General features: G+C 38.6%; 2 protein-coding genes across 3 annotated transcripts in view; both read left to right on the top strand.

Moving 5' to 3' along the window:
* The window catches only part of gramd2b (GRAM domain containing 2B), a 14,998-nt gene extending 13,903 nt beyond the window's left edge, over positions 1-1,095 (top strand). The window contains exons 13-14 of the mRNA XM_026217001.1: positions 11-92; positions 748-1,095. Of these exons, the coding sequence (XP_026072786.1) occupies positions 11-92; positions 748-795 (130 nt within the window). The 3' untranslated portion in view covers positions 796-1,095. The remainder of the gene's footprint in view (positions 1-10; positions 93-747) is intronic.
* A 1,070-nt stretch (positions 1,096-2,165) lies between these two features.
* On the top strand, positions 2,166-18,045 carry LOC113052628 (solute carrier family 12 member 2). Of its 2 annotated transcripts, XM_026216996.1 has the most exons (26): positions 2,168-2,916; positions 5,273-5,395; positions 5,502-5,577; positions 5,654-5,749; positions 6,431-6,570; positions 6,782-6,892; positions 7,056-7,164; positions 7,269-7,396; positions 7,624-7,708; positions 7,786-7,937; positions 9,330-9,437; positions 10,511-10,634; positions 10,724-10,825; positions 10,948-11,103; positions 11,935-12,034; positions 12,110-12,221; positions 12,309-12,449; positions 12,533-12,639; positions 12,717-12,790; positions 12,866-13,006; positions 13,646-13,768; positions 13,847-13,958; positions 14,150-14,236; positions 14,322-14,457; positions 17,003-17,070; positions 17,190-18,045. In XM_026216996.1, the coding sequence occupies exons 1-26, from the start codon at positions 2,458-2,460 to the stop codon at positions 17,323-17,325; spliced, it is 3,306 nt and encodes a 1,101-aa protein (XP_026072781.1). In that variant the 5' UTR covers positions 2,168-2,457; the 3' UTR covers positions 17,326-18,045. The 2 variants fall into 2 exon arrangements, with proteins under 2 accessions (XP_026072780.1, XP_026072781.1); XM_026216995.1 differs by having other exon boundaries at positions 2,166-2,916; positions 12,717-13,006.
* Positions 18,046-18,122: the final 77 nt, after the last annotated feature.

The raw sequence follows: 18,122 nt of genomic DNA, 5'->3' as shown, positions 1-18,122 counted from the left end.
ATGATTCCAGAGATGAATATCAAAGTCTGTTTTCTGGAGAAACCGCTGAGTTCTACTCGGTTCTTTCTGCAAGTCTTCTGAAGCTGGAAAAGGTTTGTCTGTGTGAACACATCTGAACATCTCAGAGAGGGAAGGATTGGTTTTATGGATCAAACATTCATTGTAATTCATTTATTTGATGAGCTTCAGCACACTATGCTGCACAAATGAAAATCAGCATTGCATCAGTGTCTCATCAATGAATGCACTGCAGTGAATGGGTGCCGTCAGAATGAGAGCTGATAAAAACATCACAATAATCCACAGCAGTCCATCAGTTAACATCTGGAGAAAATGAAAAGATGAAACAAATCCAGCATTAAGACGTTTAGGACTTTTAACCGCTGCTTGATCTGTGCAGATTTCTCTCCTGATTCAGATCACAACACTTTTTCACTGGAGGAAGTGTTATTATAGATTATGTTAGTTAAAAGTGTCTTAATGCTGGATTTGTTTCATCTTGTGGATTATTGTGATGTTTTTATCAGCTCTCATTCTGACGGCACCCATTCACTGCAGAGCATCCATTGATGAGACACTGATGCAGTGCTACATTTCTCCAAACCTGATGAAGAATCAAACTCATCCTGATCTCAGATGATCCTGAGGGGAGGGGGGGGGGGCACATTTACAATTTTTGGGTGAACTATTGCTATGCATTGTGAAGAGTCAGGAGCTCGTCTGAACAACACAATCGTGCTTTTCCAGATCCACAGAAACCTGCAGAGACTGCTGGAGACCGTGTCTGAGGTCTGAATGAAGGGCACGCGCACATGGAAGTGAAAGACGTTCCAGTCAATGTCTTGAAGGTTTTAGTGACACTTTCAAGAATTATTATTATTTTTAATCATCATCATAAGTAGCACTAGTAATCATCGGCTGTTTTATACAAACATTAGAAGCCAAGCATGAGATAAACATAAGCCGAGCCAGTGTTTTTTAAACAAACGTAAATGAACAAACTGATTATCAGCTGATTATCATTAGATGGACAATGATAAACTGTGTATACCTGTCGTTTGGAGTGAATAAAGTTTGCATCGTCTCTGAACATTACGTTTTGACGTGAGTTCATCATTACGGCTCGGGAAAGATGAGGAACAACCAGCAGACGTCGTTCACAAAGAAACACAAACCCTGCTGTTTTTATTTGCAGGCATGAAACAGGATAGAGAGTGTGGCGTGGGGAACTAATATGAAGAAAAACAGAGCATAATGATCATATGAGGAAAGACAAAGAGCTTTTCCTGATCCCATGTGCTCTGAGACACAATGTTCTTCTTCTTCTGAGGAGGAGGAGGAGGTTTGCGAAGGATCTCTTTCAGCTCTGTATTGTGAAGAGTGAGATTGTGAAAGAGTGTGTTGTGTTATATGCTAATGTGACTGAATGTCATCACTCCTCTCCACAGAAAACCATTGTTTCTCTCTGAACTGGAATCAGATTGAGGTTTTAACATCCTGCAGAGGGTGGAAATACTTCATACCGTTGCTTCTATACTTCACTTGTTTGTTGTTTAAATGTGCATTAATGGGAAAGTTTTTAGCTGCTTTTGCATTAAAATTTATGATATTCCTTTGATTAACGTGAGCTCATAAAACTAGTTTAGTTAAGTAATAAACCATGCACTATTTTAGATTTTCTGAACTATAGCAGGGTTATTATACTTAAGTTAAAGTTTGTTACTTTAAATAACTTAACAAAATAAAAAATAATCGAATGTACTTGCCATAGCAACATTTTCACTTTAATTCAGTTTAACTTTATGTACTAAAACAACTGAACACTAAATGTAAAAACAAATTAATAAAAAGGAAAGGGAACTACTACAACTACATGAAATAAGAATATAAAAAATAAAAACTGATTCAGAATATTAATAAAAACTATTATAATATCTCCAGTTATAATAAAAGAACACTGTTACTGTGCAGGATAGTGTTTAAATACTTTTGCAAAAATAATGCGTTTCATTAGTTAACATGAATTAATACTAAACAATAATTAAACAGGATTTATGAGTTTTATTTAATGACAATTTCAATATTTATTAATTATGGCTACATTTTTTTATTGAAACCTGTGTTTGTTAACATGAACATTAACATTAAATGATAAACCAGTTTTATTGTTCGCTGTTAGTTGATGCATTTTGCGTCTGTGTTTCTGCGCGCAATTACGCGCCGCTCGTGACGCGCGGTGACGCACGCGAAAACCTGAATGAAACCGTCAGGGATCAAACTGGTTGTATTCTGACCCTGAAACTAAACACGGTTTCATCGAAATATCTAAGTTTAATCCAGCTCGAACTGCTGTGAGAGAGCGTCGCTCGGTCACGAGTGTGGTTACGTCTGACTGGTTCTCTGTAGTGACTGATGCACCGTTACCGGCGCGCCCCGTGATTCTCCATCATCTCCATCATGTCAGATCAGCCCTCATCTCCTCCAGCCGGACACAAGCCCACCCTCCGGGCGCCGGGGTCCTCTCAGAGCCGCTTCCAGGTGGATCCGGTGGCGGAGGCGGCGGCGGCGGCGGCAGCGGCGGGCGTCGCTCCTAAAACTCCGCCGGGATCGCGCTCCTCCACCGGTGAGGAGTCCAAGAGCCGGTTCCGGGTGGTGAACTTCTTAAGCCCGTCTGACGCCGCGCCTGACGCGGGATTGAACGGAGACACGGTGAGGAGCGAGGCGAGCCTGCACTCGTCCACCGGGGGTCTCAGTCACTTCTCGGACACGCACTCCAGCACGTATTACCTGCGCACCTTCGGGCACAACACCATCGACGCGGTGCCCAACATCGACTTCTACCGGCAGACCGCGGCTCCGCTCGGGGAGAAGCTCGTGCGCCCGTCGCTGTCGGAGCTCCACGATGAACTCGACAAGGTTCGTGCTGTGTTTCCTCGCGCACTTTATACCGCGTGGCTGTGGTTTATCTGTGCGCGTGTTGCAAGAGCTATCGGGCACCGGGGCATGTTGTCACACGATTTACTGCGTTTATTTCAAAAGCAGTTTCTGTGCAACTTACATCTTACATTAAAAATGAGGTCAACTGTAAGAATATGAACGTTCTGTTTATTAACACGATGTTAGCTTTTAATATAATAGCAGTAACCACAAAATACACGTAAAATTCAATTAAAATTAAAAACAAAACTGAAAATGCAAAAAAAATGCAAAAAAAATATATATATCATTATTATTATTATTATTAACCAATAAAGACACAAATCGATGACACACTGCTCTCAGGACATCTATATTTCAAATGTATTATATTTAAAGATTTTCCATCAATAATTAAAATGGTTTTACAATAAAATACAAAACAGTTCATGAGAGAGCAAGTAAACTTCCTTTCCCAATAAAGGATATAAAATGGCAAAAATAAAAATAAAATAAATAAATATCTATATAGACATTTTCTAAACAAACAAAAACTAATAAAAATGACAAAAACACACAAAATACGTATTATAACTAACTAAAATGAAAATGGATATGCAAAATACAAAAACCACTCATTCAAAATATTTTAAATAAAAGATCTCAATAACCGTAAAATAACAGCGTATCTATATTTTAAATGTAACTGACAAAATGTCAAATCATCATTTTTTCCTCAGAATTCTGATTCAAAGTAAATGATTATTAATGATTGTTTGAAACCAACATATAAAACTTACAACTCCTAAAACTCTCATAACTCAATCCTGAGCTCTAGTGCCTGTGACAACTAGCCCCGGTCTGATTTCCTACATGAAGTGCATTATGTTGTTTTCCCTGCAAACACTTTATAATTTAAAATGACATGCAGCACAAATGTGATATTAAAAGCTGTCATCAGATCATATTCAGATGTGTTATTGCAGTATGAGTTATGTGTGTAGCGGCTGATTCATCTGTATGTTTCTTCTCTTATGGCTGTAAGTTGCATGACTTGTGTGATGTCACACACACACACACTTGTCCTCAGACAATAGTCCCTCTCACACACACACACCCACTCCATGAGGCACCATGAGCGATCTGGGTCACATCACAATGTGAGCGTGTGACCCGTGCATCTCTCTCAAAGACCCAGTGTCCCCTGAACATCACTGGACACACAGGTTACACACTCGTGTGTTAATCAGGACTCACACACTAAAACAGCTCAGCTATACAGACAAAACCAGTGTGTTTACATGCACTGGTCAGTTGTGAGTCTTTTTTTACATATCAAGTCTCTTCTCTCAGACTAGTGGAAAGAAAACATCCGAAACACACATTTAAGAGTTAATTTCAACGTGCTTCATCTGTTATCACATGATTGCAGTTTTATTCCTCTATCTATTCTGTATGTTTGTTCATATTTCATCCACACTGATTTGTGAAGCATTTTTATTCCTAAGAACGTGGTGAAAATGTGCTTGTTTACTGTCTGGTGATTTATGGGGTGATAAAAAGAAAAAAATCCAGAATACCTTTAAATCTCATATGACAATAAAATCAAACATAAATTATGAATGTGCTGGAAATGTACTTATTGAATGCATATTTAGTTAGATGCATGTTTAAACATTGCATTTCAGAAATGTAATAGAAATTTTACACACACACACACACACACAATAAATAATCTCTCCATTGATGTCTGGTTTGTTAGGATGACAATATTTGAAAATCTGGAATCTGAAAAAATTAAAATATTGAGAAAATCATGTTTAAAGTTGTTCAAATGACGTTCTTAGCAATGCATATTACTAATCAAAAATTAAGTTTTGATATATTTACGATAGGAAATTTACAAAATATCATGGAACATGATTTTTACTTAATATCCTAATGATTTTTGGAATTAAAGAAAAAAGTGATAATTTTGATCCATGGTCTCTCTCTCTCACACACACACACACACATATATAAACTACTAAAATGTCTAAAACATTTACTAAAACTTAAGAGGAAGATATAAAATGAAAACTGATTCTAAATATGAATAAAACAAATGTAAAGTGCCACAATGATACAGTAACACTGCATTCTTCCTTGAGCTCTTAACTAGTCCATAAAGGCATCCTCTATGAAAAAGAAAAAAATTATTTTTAATTTTTCATAACTTTGAACCATCTGAGAAACGAAGTCATTCAAATGCAAATATTGCTCTTTCTCTTCTGCATATTAAATAATAAGTCCTAGTAAAAGCTCGAGTTATCAGATGTGACATGTGCTGACTCTGGAGGGGTGTGGTCTTGTGTAGGAGCCGTTTGAGGAGGGGTTCCCCAACGGAGAGGAGCTCACGGCCGCCGAGATCATCACAGCCAAAGAACTGTCCGATTCCAAGGGAGGCACGGTGAAGTTCGGCTGGGTCAAAGGAGTGCTGGTCAGTCCGACCTCTGACCTCTCTGATCCATCAACACACACACACACACACACACACACACATAACTCTAACGAACACTGCTGATGCTGATGCTGACTGTGTGCAGATACGATGCATGCTGAACATCTGGGGAGTGATGCTGTTCATCAGGATGTCGTGGATCGTGGGTCAGGCGGGCATCGGTAAGATAACTGACCAGCAGCACTGACCCCAGATCAGAAGGAATGGTCAGTCACAGACTGTGTTGTGTTCCTGCAGCTCTGTCCTGTGCCATCGTTCTCATGGCTATCGTGGTGACATCTATCACTGGACTCTCAACATCAGCTATTGCCACCAACGGCTTCGTGCGTGGAGGTCAGTGAGGTATTATATAATATTAATAACCGTCTGAAATAAAGAAATATATTAAATATATATATAGAGTTATTTTCAACATAATAATACAAATCAGAAATGTTTCTTGAGCAGCAAATCAACATATTAGAATGATTTCTGAATGATGCTGAAAATACAGCTGCGCATCACAGAAATAAATTACAGTTTAAGATATATTTAAATTGAAATGAGTTATTTTAAATAGTAAAAATATTTCACAATATTACTGCTTTTGCTGTATTTCTGATCAAATAAACTGATCAAATAGACTTCTTTAAAACAGATTAAAATCTTTCTGATCAAAAACGTTTGACTGGGTCGTGTGTATATAAATGACAGTAATTTACACATTTTTTACCATCAAATTTACTATTTACCATTCATTGCTTCTGTATTTACACTGAACAAAATTATAAACGCAACACTTTTTTAAATTTTTGCTCCCATTTCTCATGAGCTGAACTCTTTTATATACACAAATGCCTATTTCTTTAAAAATCGTTCACAGATCTGTCTAAATCTGTGTTAGTACATTACTGTTTATTGGTAAGTTCAATGTTACTGAGAGTTATTCTTCACTAACTGTGACTTCTGTTCTAATAGTTTTGGATATATTTGGTCTAAAGTGAGGAGTTAATGTCTGTGATTGGCTGGTTTTAGGCGGGGCATATTACCTGATCTCCAGGAGTTTGGGTCCAGAGTTTGGAGGATCCATTGGTCTGATCTTTGCCTTTGCCAATGCTGTCGCTGTGGCCATGTATGTCGTAGGTTTTGCAGAAACCGTCGTTGAGCTTCTGGATGTGAGTATGAACGCCCAGACCTTGGATGGATGATGATGAGCGTGACAGACCTGATGTTTCTTCATCAGACTCATGCATTAGTGTTTTTGGTCATGCACCTGATTTTCATTGATTTTTTAGATGTGCAATGCCTGCTGTGGTTGTCTTACGGTGATAGGCTGACATATATCCTCCATATTCATTCATAATGTAAACACCCTGTGTTTATTAGAGTATAGACGCTCTCATGACGGATGAGATCAATGACATCAGGATCGTCGGCACGCTCACCGCCGTCTTACTGCTGGGCATCTCTGTCGCTGGAATGGAGTGGGAGGCAAAAGTCAGTATATTCCTCCATTCACATATCTGTGGACACAGAATTATATAGCCATACTACTGTATTTTTGGAATCAGCAGCTCAAAATAAGTATTGGATTCCATTCAGTGGATATGATGCAGGTCGGTGTTATTTAAGTCCTGTGATGTACTCATGTCTTTGACAGGCCCAGATTGTGTTAATGGTGATTCTTGTGGCGGCTATTTGCAACTACTTCATCGGATCCTTCATCCCTTTGAAGTCGAAGGAGCCTCAAGGCTTCTTGGGTTATAACGGTTGGACGTCTTTACTCATCTGAGATCATTGATCATTATTTAAGATCAGTGCTGGAGGAAGGGATTCCATGGCGTGTTCATTCTTGTGTTTGTCTGTCTCAAAGCTGCCATAATGATGGAGAACATGGGTCCAGACTTCAGAGACGACGAAACCTTCTTCTCCGTCTTTGCCATTTTCTTCCCAGCCGCCACAGGAATCCTAGCGGGAGCCAATATATCAGGAGACCTGGCGGTGAGGAACATTTACTCTTGCAGTGATGTCACAGAATAATCATTTGGAACCTGATCAGTTCTTTAAAGAACCGTTTATTCTTAGTGTGAGTAACAGTTTGAAGAACACTATGAAGTGGTGTTGGGTGTTAAACGTCCTTCATGCAACATTGATGCTTGTAAAAAAGCTTTATTTCCAAGAGTTCTGCTGGATTTTGGTGGTCATCACAGCTGATTTGGTCTCTGTAGGATCCACAGTTAGCGATTCCGAAAGGAACTCTCCTGGCGATCCTCATAACTGGAGTGGTTTACATCGCTGTTGCCATCTCGAACGGTATTTGTGTGGTTCTTTCTCTGAATGTTCTCGCCTCGTGATCCAGAGGTGATGTTATGGGTTTGCCATGTGTTTAGGCTCTTGTATCGTGCGGGACGCCACAGGCGATGATAATGACACCATGGTGGGCTCGCTGGAGAACTGCACCGACGCCGCCTGCACGCTGGGATACGACTTCTCCATCTGTAAAGAGGGCGGCTGCAAGTACGGCCTTCAGAACGACTTCCAGGTGTGCTCAAAGTTAGCATTATTATTCGGGAATGCATATGTTGATGTTCAGTGTTGGGGGAAGTTACTTTTAAAAGTAATGCATTACAAAAAGTTCTATTTTTGTCAAATGTGAAATCAAATTTCACTCAAAAGCTCCCTATTATATACCCAGTGCAATGAGGCGCCAGATGCAATGCAAGTTATTTTTGCTAGTTTCAAACCAACGCAGTTCTCATTTTCATGTCCTGCACCACATTGTTTGAATAGCAAATGCATTTGCACCCATTTGGTCTGAAAACGAGGAGGATTGTTTGCATTTGCTGTTTTAAAGCAGCTGAAATAGACTGCACCACTGACCAAGAAAACCCTTGTCTAAAGTCAGTAGCACAATATTTATTTATTTTCTGTTATTTAAAGAGTAATATGCACACAGGGATGCACAGCAGCACACAAAGATGCCAAATTTTGCTCTTGCAAAAAAATCCCATGTAAATAGCGAATCCGGCATCAGGGTTGCCAGGTTTTCCCAAGAACCCCCCCTCCCCCAATCGCTACTCAAAAGTAGCCGAAAACTGCTCGAAACTAACAAAAAAAACTGCTAAAATGGCATGAGTGAATCTTGCTTGAATGGGAGATTGGTTTATTGCACATTGCACCCAAAACACACCCATTACACATTAAGAGAATAGAAACAACTCTTTTACATCTTGCCAACATTTTTCCAATCGTTAAACTAGCAAAAGTGGATTCGGACACATCCTAAAGGCAAATGCGCCTTGCACTTTAGACCATGTGCTTAGATCGTAAAAATAGGGCCCCAAAAATGAAATGAATGAGCCTCAGGTTTAAGGAAATGAAAACTCACATCTGTACAGTAGAGGGCGCCGGTCAAACAAACCGTTCAGCTGTCCTGCCATTATGCATTACATGAAGAATAGAATGCATAGAAGAAAGTTCAACACGTTCTTCTCGGTCATCAAAAAAACAAAAATGCAATGTTTATCTAAAGTAATTTTTGGTTATTATTATGGTTGAACTGGATCGTCAAACCTCAGCAGCAAAGACACTGGTTAATAAAATGGGATTAAATACATAAAGTATATTTGTGTTATTTAGCATATTTAATTACTGTAGTTTTGCATAATATTCTGAGTTTACATTTCACTGGTTTTATTCGTTTTGAGGAATACTAAATCTGTTTTTGTGCGAGTGAGAAGATTAAATGCATGTTGACAGTTAGTCTAGATCTACAGTAGCATCATGTTACACATCATAAATGAAAAGCAATGCATTTACTAGTTTGATCTGATTACGTTTGGCGTTACTTTTAATGCGTTCCCCCCAGCACTGAGAAGAGATGTAGTAAGTCATTCAGCTTTACTGATGTTCTGTGATGTTAATGATCTTTCAGGTGATGAGTTTGGTGTCTGGCTTCGGGCCGCTCATCACAGCTGGGATATTCTCGGCCACTCTCTCATCAGCGCTTGCTTCTCTGGTCAGCGCTCCCAAAGTCTTCCAGGTCAGGGCACATACAAACCTTCTACTGAACAATGTCTTAAACTTTGGTTAAAAGCTATTGTATTTTGGATACTAGGTATCCAGATTTGCTAGTAAATGGAGTTTTGTTCATTGCATCCCTGAAATCAGCCAGTAATCTCAAAAGAATTGATGAATTGACATCGACTTTCATTCACTTCCATGATTCTGTCATATTTTCTTTGTTACAGAAATGACTAGAAGTAAAGGTTGTGTGTTTGGGGAGTTTTCATTCAAACCAGTTCAAATTTAGACTATTTACATAAAGTTTTATATGGCAGAATTCTTCATCGTCTTAAAATTTGAGGGAGATATTTGGTTTATTCCCACTATAAATCTCTATCTACAGTAAGCGCCTCAAAAAGCACATGGACTTCATCCAAGATGCTCCATGCATCTGTTGATTTCTCTGTATGTGTGTGTGGATTATCTGGGTTTTTAAAAAAAAACAGATGCATGCTGAATGGTGCGAGTCTCTGGTTTCAACACCTCTGTGCTCTGATAAATAGCCTTATCATTAATGTGATCAGCAAAACTAAAACACATCAATTACCTATTTGCATCCATTAAACATTTTTGCTTTCTGATTTCCTGGCACTCTCCCTGAGTAATTTTCCTATTTCTCATCTTCTGGAGTTGTATTTACTGTTTCAACAAAACAGCCTGATACAAATTTCAGATTTTTGTGCAGTTATTAACTAAATGAGTTGCATTTGGAGTAATTTATTACACAATCATCAGGTGCATCAGCGAGCGGGCATCATCATTTTGTTTGACAGGTTACAGTTTATTCCAAGAAAATGCATAAACTGAAAGAATGGAACGATTGATGCAATGCAATGTAAATCACGTTGAATTAAAAGTGTCTACCAAATGCATAAATGATAAAATTATAAATGACGATTTTGCATTACCATACCCTATATATTGACCAAATATTGTATATCAGAGCTTCCTATGATCTTATATTGTTTAATATAACATCACTCTGTTCTTCAGGTTATCTGTTGTCTGAGTTGATGGAGGAGTTTAATGTGTGTGTGTGTGGTTTTGTAGGCCTTGTGTAAGGATAGAATCTACCCTGGAATGCATGTGTTTGCCAAAGGATACGGGAAGAACAAAGAGCCTCTGCGCGCTTATGTCCTCACCTTCATCATCGGCCTGGCCTTCATCCTGATCGGTAAACTACACCCCACTCAATGCTGACTTATCTACTTACATGCTAATGACAGAAACTGTGTCTAAAATCCAAGTGTGTTGGTGTTTCAGCTCAGTTGAACGTCATCGCTCCCATCATTTCCAACTTCTTCTTGGCTTCTTACGCCTTGATAAATTTCTCTGTTTTCCACGCGTCGCTGGCGAACTCCCCAGGCAAGTGTGAAGCAGAAATCCTCTCTGATGAAACTGAAAATGAGCGTGGTGTTCCTCCTCAGGTCGCTGACACGGATGGTTTCATACATCATTGAGTAATTCACAGATCTCCATCTGAACAGGATGGCGTCCGAGCTTCAAATACTACAACAAGTGGGTGTCGTTAGCCGGAGCCGTGCTGTGCTGCGTGGTGATGTTTGTGATCAACTGGTGGGCAGCGCTGCTCACAAACGGCATCGTCCTGGCGCTCTACATCTACGTCAGCTACAAGAAACCAGGTCTGTAAAACTGCACAGGAGTACGGGACTTAGTTCATGCATCGGTTGTTGAGTTCATGTTGGGATGTGGGCGTGGCTCTCAGAAGAGGGGCGGGGTTTAAGTACTCTTAATGATCGGAGAATCCTTCATGCGTCACCAGAGAGAAGATTTAATGAAACATGACAAGGTCAAAACTTTAAAAAGTGTGAAATGTGCAGATGAATCATTTACAATAAAATTAATAATATGCATTTAGAAAATATATTGGGTGGGTTTTCAGTTCACGCCAACTAATGCAATGCTGTAAATGACATATAATATGCGATATAATTTTCACAGTATTTGATATATGTATTTGTTCATGTTGGTTAATTAAAATGTTGTTTTTCATGTTAGTTCATTATCATGTTAATGCAGCGTTCCTGTAGATCATGGAACTGGTTAAATGTATATCTTGAATAGTCACTTTGGATAAAAGCGTCTGCCAAATGCATAAATGTAATTATGGTTCATGATAAAGGCATAGGCATCTTCTGTCATCATTACTCACCCTTGTGTTGAATTCCTTTCTTCTGTTGAAAACAAAATAAATAATTTTGAAGAACATGGGTAACCAAACAGTTTCCGGTAGCCAGTGACTTGGGAAATGAGTGGTTACGAACATTCTTCAAAATATCTTCTATCCACAAGAAATAAACTCTTTTAGATTTGGAACAACACGAGGGAGAGCAAATGATGACAGAATTATGATTTTGGCGTGACTGTCCCTTTAACTGATGTGAGGCCTTATTGTATAGTGTTTTAAAGTCATACATCACAACTGAGTGTTAAAATGCATCTTTCTGCTGCAGATGTGAACTGGGGTTCGTCGACACAAGCGCTGATGTACAATAAGGCACTAACACACAGTCTGCATCTCACCGGGGTTGAGGACCATATCAAGAACTTCAGGTGATCCACCGGCAGATGCTGTCTTATGTGACTCTATAGAGACCCAAAACCTCTCTGAAATCATTGTTCCCACAGGCCTCAGTGTCTTGTAATGTCTGGATACCCAAACTCAAGACCAGCGCTGCTGTATCTAGTGCACGCCTTCACCAAAAACGTGGGTTTGATGGTCTGTGGACACGTGCGCACGGTTAGTAAATTCAGTAAACATCTGACACATTGCAGTTGTGAGCATCTACAAACGCAAACATGCACTTGTCCTTGCTTTTTCCCACAGGGATTCCGTAGGCCGAACTCGAAGGATATGATGAACGAGCAGGTCCGCTATCAGCGCTGGCTCCTGAAGACACGAATCAAAGCCTTTTACACTCCTGTGTTTGCTGATGATCTCAGACAAGGAGCTCAGTATCTCCTGCAGGTCAGAACAAAGAGCTCATGTAATGACCTCAATCAGAACGCCTTTAAATCTAAGAGTAAACCTGATGTTGTTGGGGTTCACAGACCACTGGTTTGGGTCGCCTAAAACCCAACACACTGGTGTTTGGCTTTAAGAACAACTGGAGGGACGGTGAGATGAAGGATGTGGAAACCTACATCAACACCATCCAGTGAGTCTGACTGTGTGATGCTCATCATGTCTTCATCTTTAAGAACTGAAATTTGAATGATGCTGTGTGTGTTTCAGTGACGCGTTTGACCTACAGTTCGGGGTGGTTCTCTTGAGACTGAAGGAAGGTCTCGACATCTCTCACATTCAAGGTGGAGTTTCGTGGCCTAATCGTTTATGTCTTTTCATCAGTGATTTTAACTCTGATTCTGTTGGTCTTTCTTCAGATGAATTTCAGACCTCGCAGGAGAAAGCTCCTGGAATGAAGGATCTCTTGGTGTCCATCAACATCAAAGACTTTGACAGTGATTCCTCAAAACCGTCATCTAAATCCACCAGTTGCCAAAGCAGCCCGCTCATCTTCAGAGGTCAGAAAACAATGACAAGCTACACGGATAAAGCTATAGTTCATCCAAAAATGAAAATGTGCTCAAGATTTGGATGAGTTTGTGTCTTCATCAGATTTGTAGAAATGTGGCATTGCATCAGTGTCTCAGCAGTGAATGGGTGCCGTCAGAATGAGAGTCCAAACAGCTGATAAAACATCACAATAATCCACAGCACTCCAGTCCATCAGTTAACATCCGGAGAAGACAAAAGATTAAAGAAATCCATACGCCATAATGAAAAAAGTGTTCTTGTCTGAATCAGGAGAGAAATCTGCACAGATCAAGAAAGCCAAAACTGCCCTAAAAAAATACGTGGCTGGATTTTGATGTGAGACACAACAGGAGATGCACTTTTTCACGGGAGGAAGTGTTATTATGGACTGTTTCAGCTTTTGTCTTCTCCAGATGTTAATTGTCGGACTGGATTATTGTGATGTTTTTATCAGCTCTCATTCTGATGGCACCCATTCACTGCAGAGCATCCATTGATGAAACTCAACCTTGTTCTTAGATTGATGATGAATGTTAATTCTCCACAGAATGGCTTTTGGTGTCTCAGATTTATTTATCTAAACTGATGGTAAGTTCTCCTCTCTGACGATGCATATGTGATTTCAGACACCAAGAAGCCTCCGATGCAGCTCAGTCCTGCGGACGAGAAACTTCTGGCTGCCAGTCAACAGTTCCAGAAGAAACAGAGCAAAGGAACCATCGATGTTTGGTGGCTGTTTGACGACGGAGGTGAAGAGTTATTTCCATTTCAGTTCTCAATGATTCTTGAGCTTCAATAAATGATTGCTGATTGATTGCTCATTGTAGGCTTGACTCTTTTGATACCGTATTTGCTAACCAACAAAAATAAATGGCGCGACTGCAAGATCCGTGTGTTCATTGGAGGAAAGATAAACAGGATTGACCACGACCGCAGAGCGTGAGTATTGCGCTGAATGTATTATTTTTTTCCTTTTGCTTGGTTTTATAAAGAAGATTTTTAAGATCCTAAGGAATTCAGTCAGTGTGTCCAAACTTTTGTCTGCTAGTTAAACAAATAAAGCATTTTATGTAATGGAGCTATTCATTTACATTTTAGTGAAAACTACTAAAGCTTTTGCTCTCGCGCAGAATGGCGGCATTGCTCAGTAAGTTCAGGATTGACTTCTCTGACATCACCGTTCTTGGAGACATCAACATTAAGCCAAAGAAGCACAAGTAAGTTTCGATCCATTTGGCTTGTAAAGAGCATGTTTTTCTCTGATATCCATGAGAAGCAGCTGTTGTTTGATTTCGTGCTCAGTAAGAAGATGTTTGAGGAGATGATCGAGCCGTACAGACTGAAGGAGGACGACATGGAGCAAGAAGCCGCTGAGAAACTGAAGGCTGAAGAACCCTGGAGGATCACAGATAATGAGCTGGAGCTCTACAGAGCCAAGGTTACCATCAGTTTCTCCTCAGGAGATGTGATGCTCTCACATTGCTTTGATATGGAGCGCCGCTTGTCTCTGATGTGTTATCTGAACAGTGAAAACCAATCAGAAAGACGACTTTAGACAAGGCTCTTCAGTCTTCCTTGGATGGACCTTATTTAAAAGCAGTTAGATAAAAAAAATTGATTTTTCCCATGATGATTTGATCTGCTAGTTGTCCTTCAATGTGTATATTCTGCAATCAGTGCAGACTAAACAACATAGGAAAATACTCCTGCTGAATACTGAATATAGATTTCAGAAATGAGGTTTTAGTCGAGTTACTTCTGTTTAAGTTTTAATGTGATGAGAGCGAATCACTGAGGACCACAAAATAATGCAAAAACAAATAAACAACATTTCTATCGTGTAGTTTTCAAACATAGTGTAGTCTGAACGAAAGACTCTTAAGAACTGATTCTTTTTAATGAATTAATCAAACGACTCAAATATATGGAAGCCCGTTTCTGCCACTGAATAAAACATAAAACATGGCAACTGTGACTTTTTATATCATTATTATCAGTGTTAATTTCGTTGACTAAATATTTTCGTCATTATTTTCGTCACCAATATATTTTTGCGGACGAAAACGAAACGAAAACTAAAATAGAAGGCACTGATGGAGACTAAAACTATGACTAAATTGATTGACATTATCGTCAACGAATAAAGGACGAGACGAAAATAGACTGTGACGAAAATCAAATCAGCAGACGGGAGTGATGCGAGGAATGAGCAAAAGAACCGGCAAAACAGAACAGACTGCATGAGAGAAGAGAACCAATCCGAGCCTGACTTATTGAGACGTGAAGCGAAGGTTTTCAGTTTTTAAATGAGCTCCCGGGAAGTCGGCGTTCGAAGAGGTGATGTCTAAAAGAGCGACAAAATGTCCACAGCTCAATTCACGTTTGACGACGAACAAAACAAAACAAAGTGTAAAGCACGCGGAGCGCTCATTCGTGGCAAGAACACAACCAATTTGAAAAGACATTTACAGACGAGCCACCCGGACATTTTCTCAAATGTAATTTCACAACGATGTTCTTTTGTTTATTGAGCTAAGCAAAATTGGAATAGTGCAGTGCGTAGATGTTGTAGCATTAAATATTACGAACTGAAAAGTACTGTAAAATAGCCCCTTCTTCAAATTAGATGAGAGCACAATACTAATACGTAATATCATGATAAATACATTTGATTAATACTAATGTTTAGTATATTTTATAATGTTCTACTTGCTGACAATATCACAAATATTTCTATATTAGTCATGTGAAACATGAATGTTCACATCCTATCATTATACATACAAATCTAGCAATATTGTAGTATTTAAAACATACAATATTGCTAGACAAATTAATACCTTATAAAATCTTGTTACTTTTTTTATCCACCTAGCTGCCAACTTATTAAATATTTACTTTAAATGTATGCACTTATTGTTCAGCTCAGCTGTAAGCTTTAAGGTCCTGGACCTAACTTTATTTTTCTTTTATTGATGGTCAATTGGCAGCTAGTTATTGTTTACATTATCATGACAGTGTTTGTTGCTGCATAAAAGCTTTTGAATCGAAATAAAGACACAGTTGTGTTGAAATAAAGTTGAATTTGTGTTTTATATATTTTGGTTAAGTTTGTTTCCTATACCAGCTGTAAAAAATTGTCTAGTAAATCTGTTATTGATTTTAGTCTTATTTTAGTCGACTAAAATACCAAGCAATTTTAGTCGACTAAAATAAGACTAAAATTAAAACAAATCAGATGACTAAAACTTGACTAAAACTAAAAAGAATTATAGTCAAAAGACTAAGACTAAAACTAAATTAAAATTTCGTGTCAAAATTAACACTGATTATTATGACATTTTTCTTGCAATTACAAGGGGGAAAGTATATTTTCTTACAAGTATATTTTTATATCGAACAATTCCGACTATTTTCCTCACAACTGTGAGTTGATATCTTGCATATCTATCTTTTTATTTCTCACAATTATTACATCATTCCTCAGACTTCTCTAATTCTAATAAAAGTTAGAATTCTTAGAAAAGTTGGTTTCTGTCTTATTAATAAAAGTCTAATTGTTAGGGGAAAAAAATACTATTTTTTTATGATTGCATGTTCATATCACGCAATTTATAACTGACTTTATAACAAGCAATTGCAACTTCATATTGCGCAATTTTGAGAGAAAAAAGTAATAATTGTGGCACAAAAAGTGGCAATTTTCAGTGGCAGAAACGGGCTTCCATGCAAATCTGTTTCACACTACTCAAATTCTGTTTATAAAGCACTTTATAAAATACATATTGTGTCAAAGCAGCTTTACAGTGTTAAACAGGTTTAATTCAGCTTTTAAAAAACACGTCTCTAGACTTGCGTTTCTTCCGCTCGTTCCACTGCCCATGTCTCACCTGTTTGCTTTGATCTGTGTGAACGGCCCCAAATAATGTCTGAAATAGCATCAACATCTAAGTGACCTCAGTTCTTACATTTCCTTCATTTAGTCGAATCGGCAGATCAGACTGAACGAGCTTCTGAAGGAACACTCGAGCACAGCCAACCTCATTGTCATGTAAGTACCGACCACACATTTAACACAGAAAACACTTCATTTGAAAGTATGTGGCCCTTGTGAAGCACACGTGCCTTGATTTGATTCACCTGAGCATCTGATTCATTTGGGTTTGACAGAACCATGCCACTCGCCCGGAAGGGGACGGTGTCCAGCGCTCTTTACATGACCTGGCTGGACACGTTAACTAAAGATCTGCCTCCGATTCTTCTTGTCCGAGGAAACCATCAGAGTGTTCTGACCTTCTACTCGTGAAGCGAACGTGAAGTGACTGTGTTACAATCAGTACATATTGGCCAGATTTGTTCGCTGTTGCCAAATCGAATTACAGTATATTTAATATATTGAGCTGAAATAACCGATGCTTCAGAAAAGTTTACTTGTAGATATTTTTAATGTAACAACACTTACCTCTAAAAGAGCAGATAAAATGATGCTTGAAATAAATTTAAAGGGACAGTTCACCCAAAAATGAAAATTCTGTCATTTACTCAACCTCAAGTTGTTCCAAACCTTCAAAATAGCTTCTATTCATACAGGTTTGGAACAATGTGATGGTAATTATGTCAACGTTTTCATTTTTGGGTGAACTATCATTTAATGTCCAGTTTTGCACTAACTCTGGGGATAAAAGTTAAACCGTTTAATTTGTCTTAATCCACAACACTGATGACATTTTTCATTGCCAAGCCTGAAATTAAGTTCTTGCCTCCTAAAAACAAACTCACTCTGAACATATTTGTGCTTATCTTCATCAAATCTTCAAATGTCATCTGTCCACACTTTATCTATTCAGGCTGCTGTTCTTAGACGCTATCAAATAGTTTACTAAGAACCTACTAATTCTGATAGTTCTGGAGAAAGTGTGTTTGCATGTGTCTTAGTGCCAATGCAAATGTTAAAAGACACTGTTCTAGAAAAGAGAGATATTGAAAGATGCAATGCATTAAATAAATGGCCTTGATTTTAACCATGTAATTTGTGTTTTCCGTGCATTATTTTATCATATATGATACACATGATTATTAAAACAAATTGCAGTTTTGCAGTGC

Source organism: Carassius auratus, chromosome 33 (assembly GCF_003368295.1).
Source record: "Carassius auratus strain Wakin chromosome 33, ASM336829v1, whole genome shotgun sequence".
Classification (NCBI taxonomy): domain Eukaryota; kingdom Metazoa; phylum Chordata; class Actinopteri; order Cypriniformes; family Cyprinidae; genus Carassius; species Carassius auratus.
Note: the sequence above shows the minus strand (reverse complement) of the source record. Positions and strands in the feature narration are given on the sequence as shown.

Excerpts from the sequence above, each read along its gene's own strand:
- LOC113052628 (XM_026216995.1), top strand. The coding sequence starts at position 2,458 with ATGTCAGATCAGCCCTCATCTCCTCCAGCCGGACACAAGCCCACCCTC. Across the intron at positions 7,165-7,268 it reads AGGCTTCTTGGGTTATAACG|CTGCCATAATGATGGAGAAC; the intron begins GTTGGACGTCTT and ends TCTGTCTCAAAG. Across the intron at positions 13,959-14,149 it reads ATTGACCACGACCGCAGAGC|AATGGCGGCATTGCTCAGTA; the intron begins GTGAGTATTGCG and ends GCTCTCGCGCAG.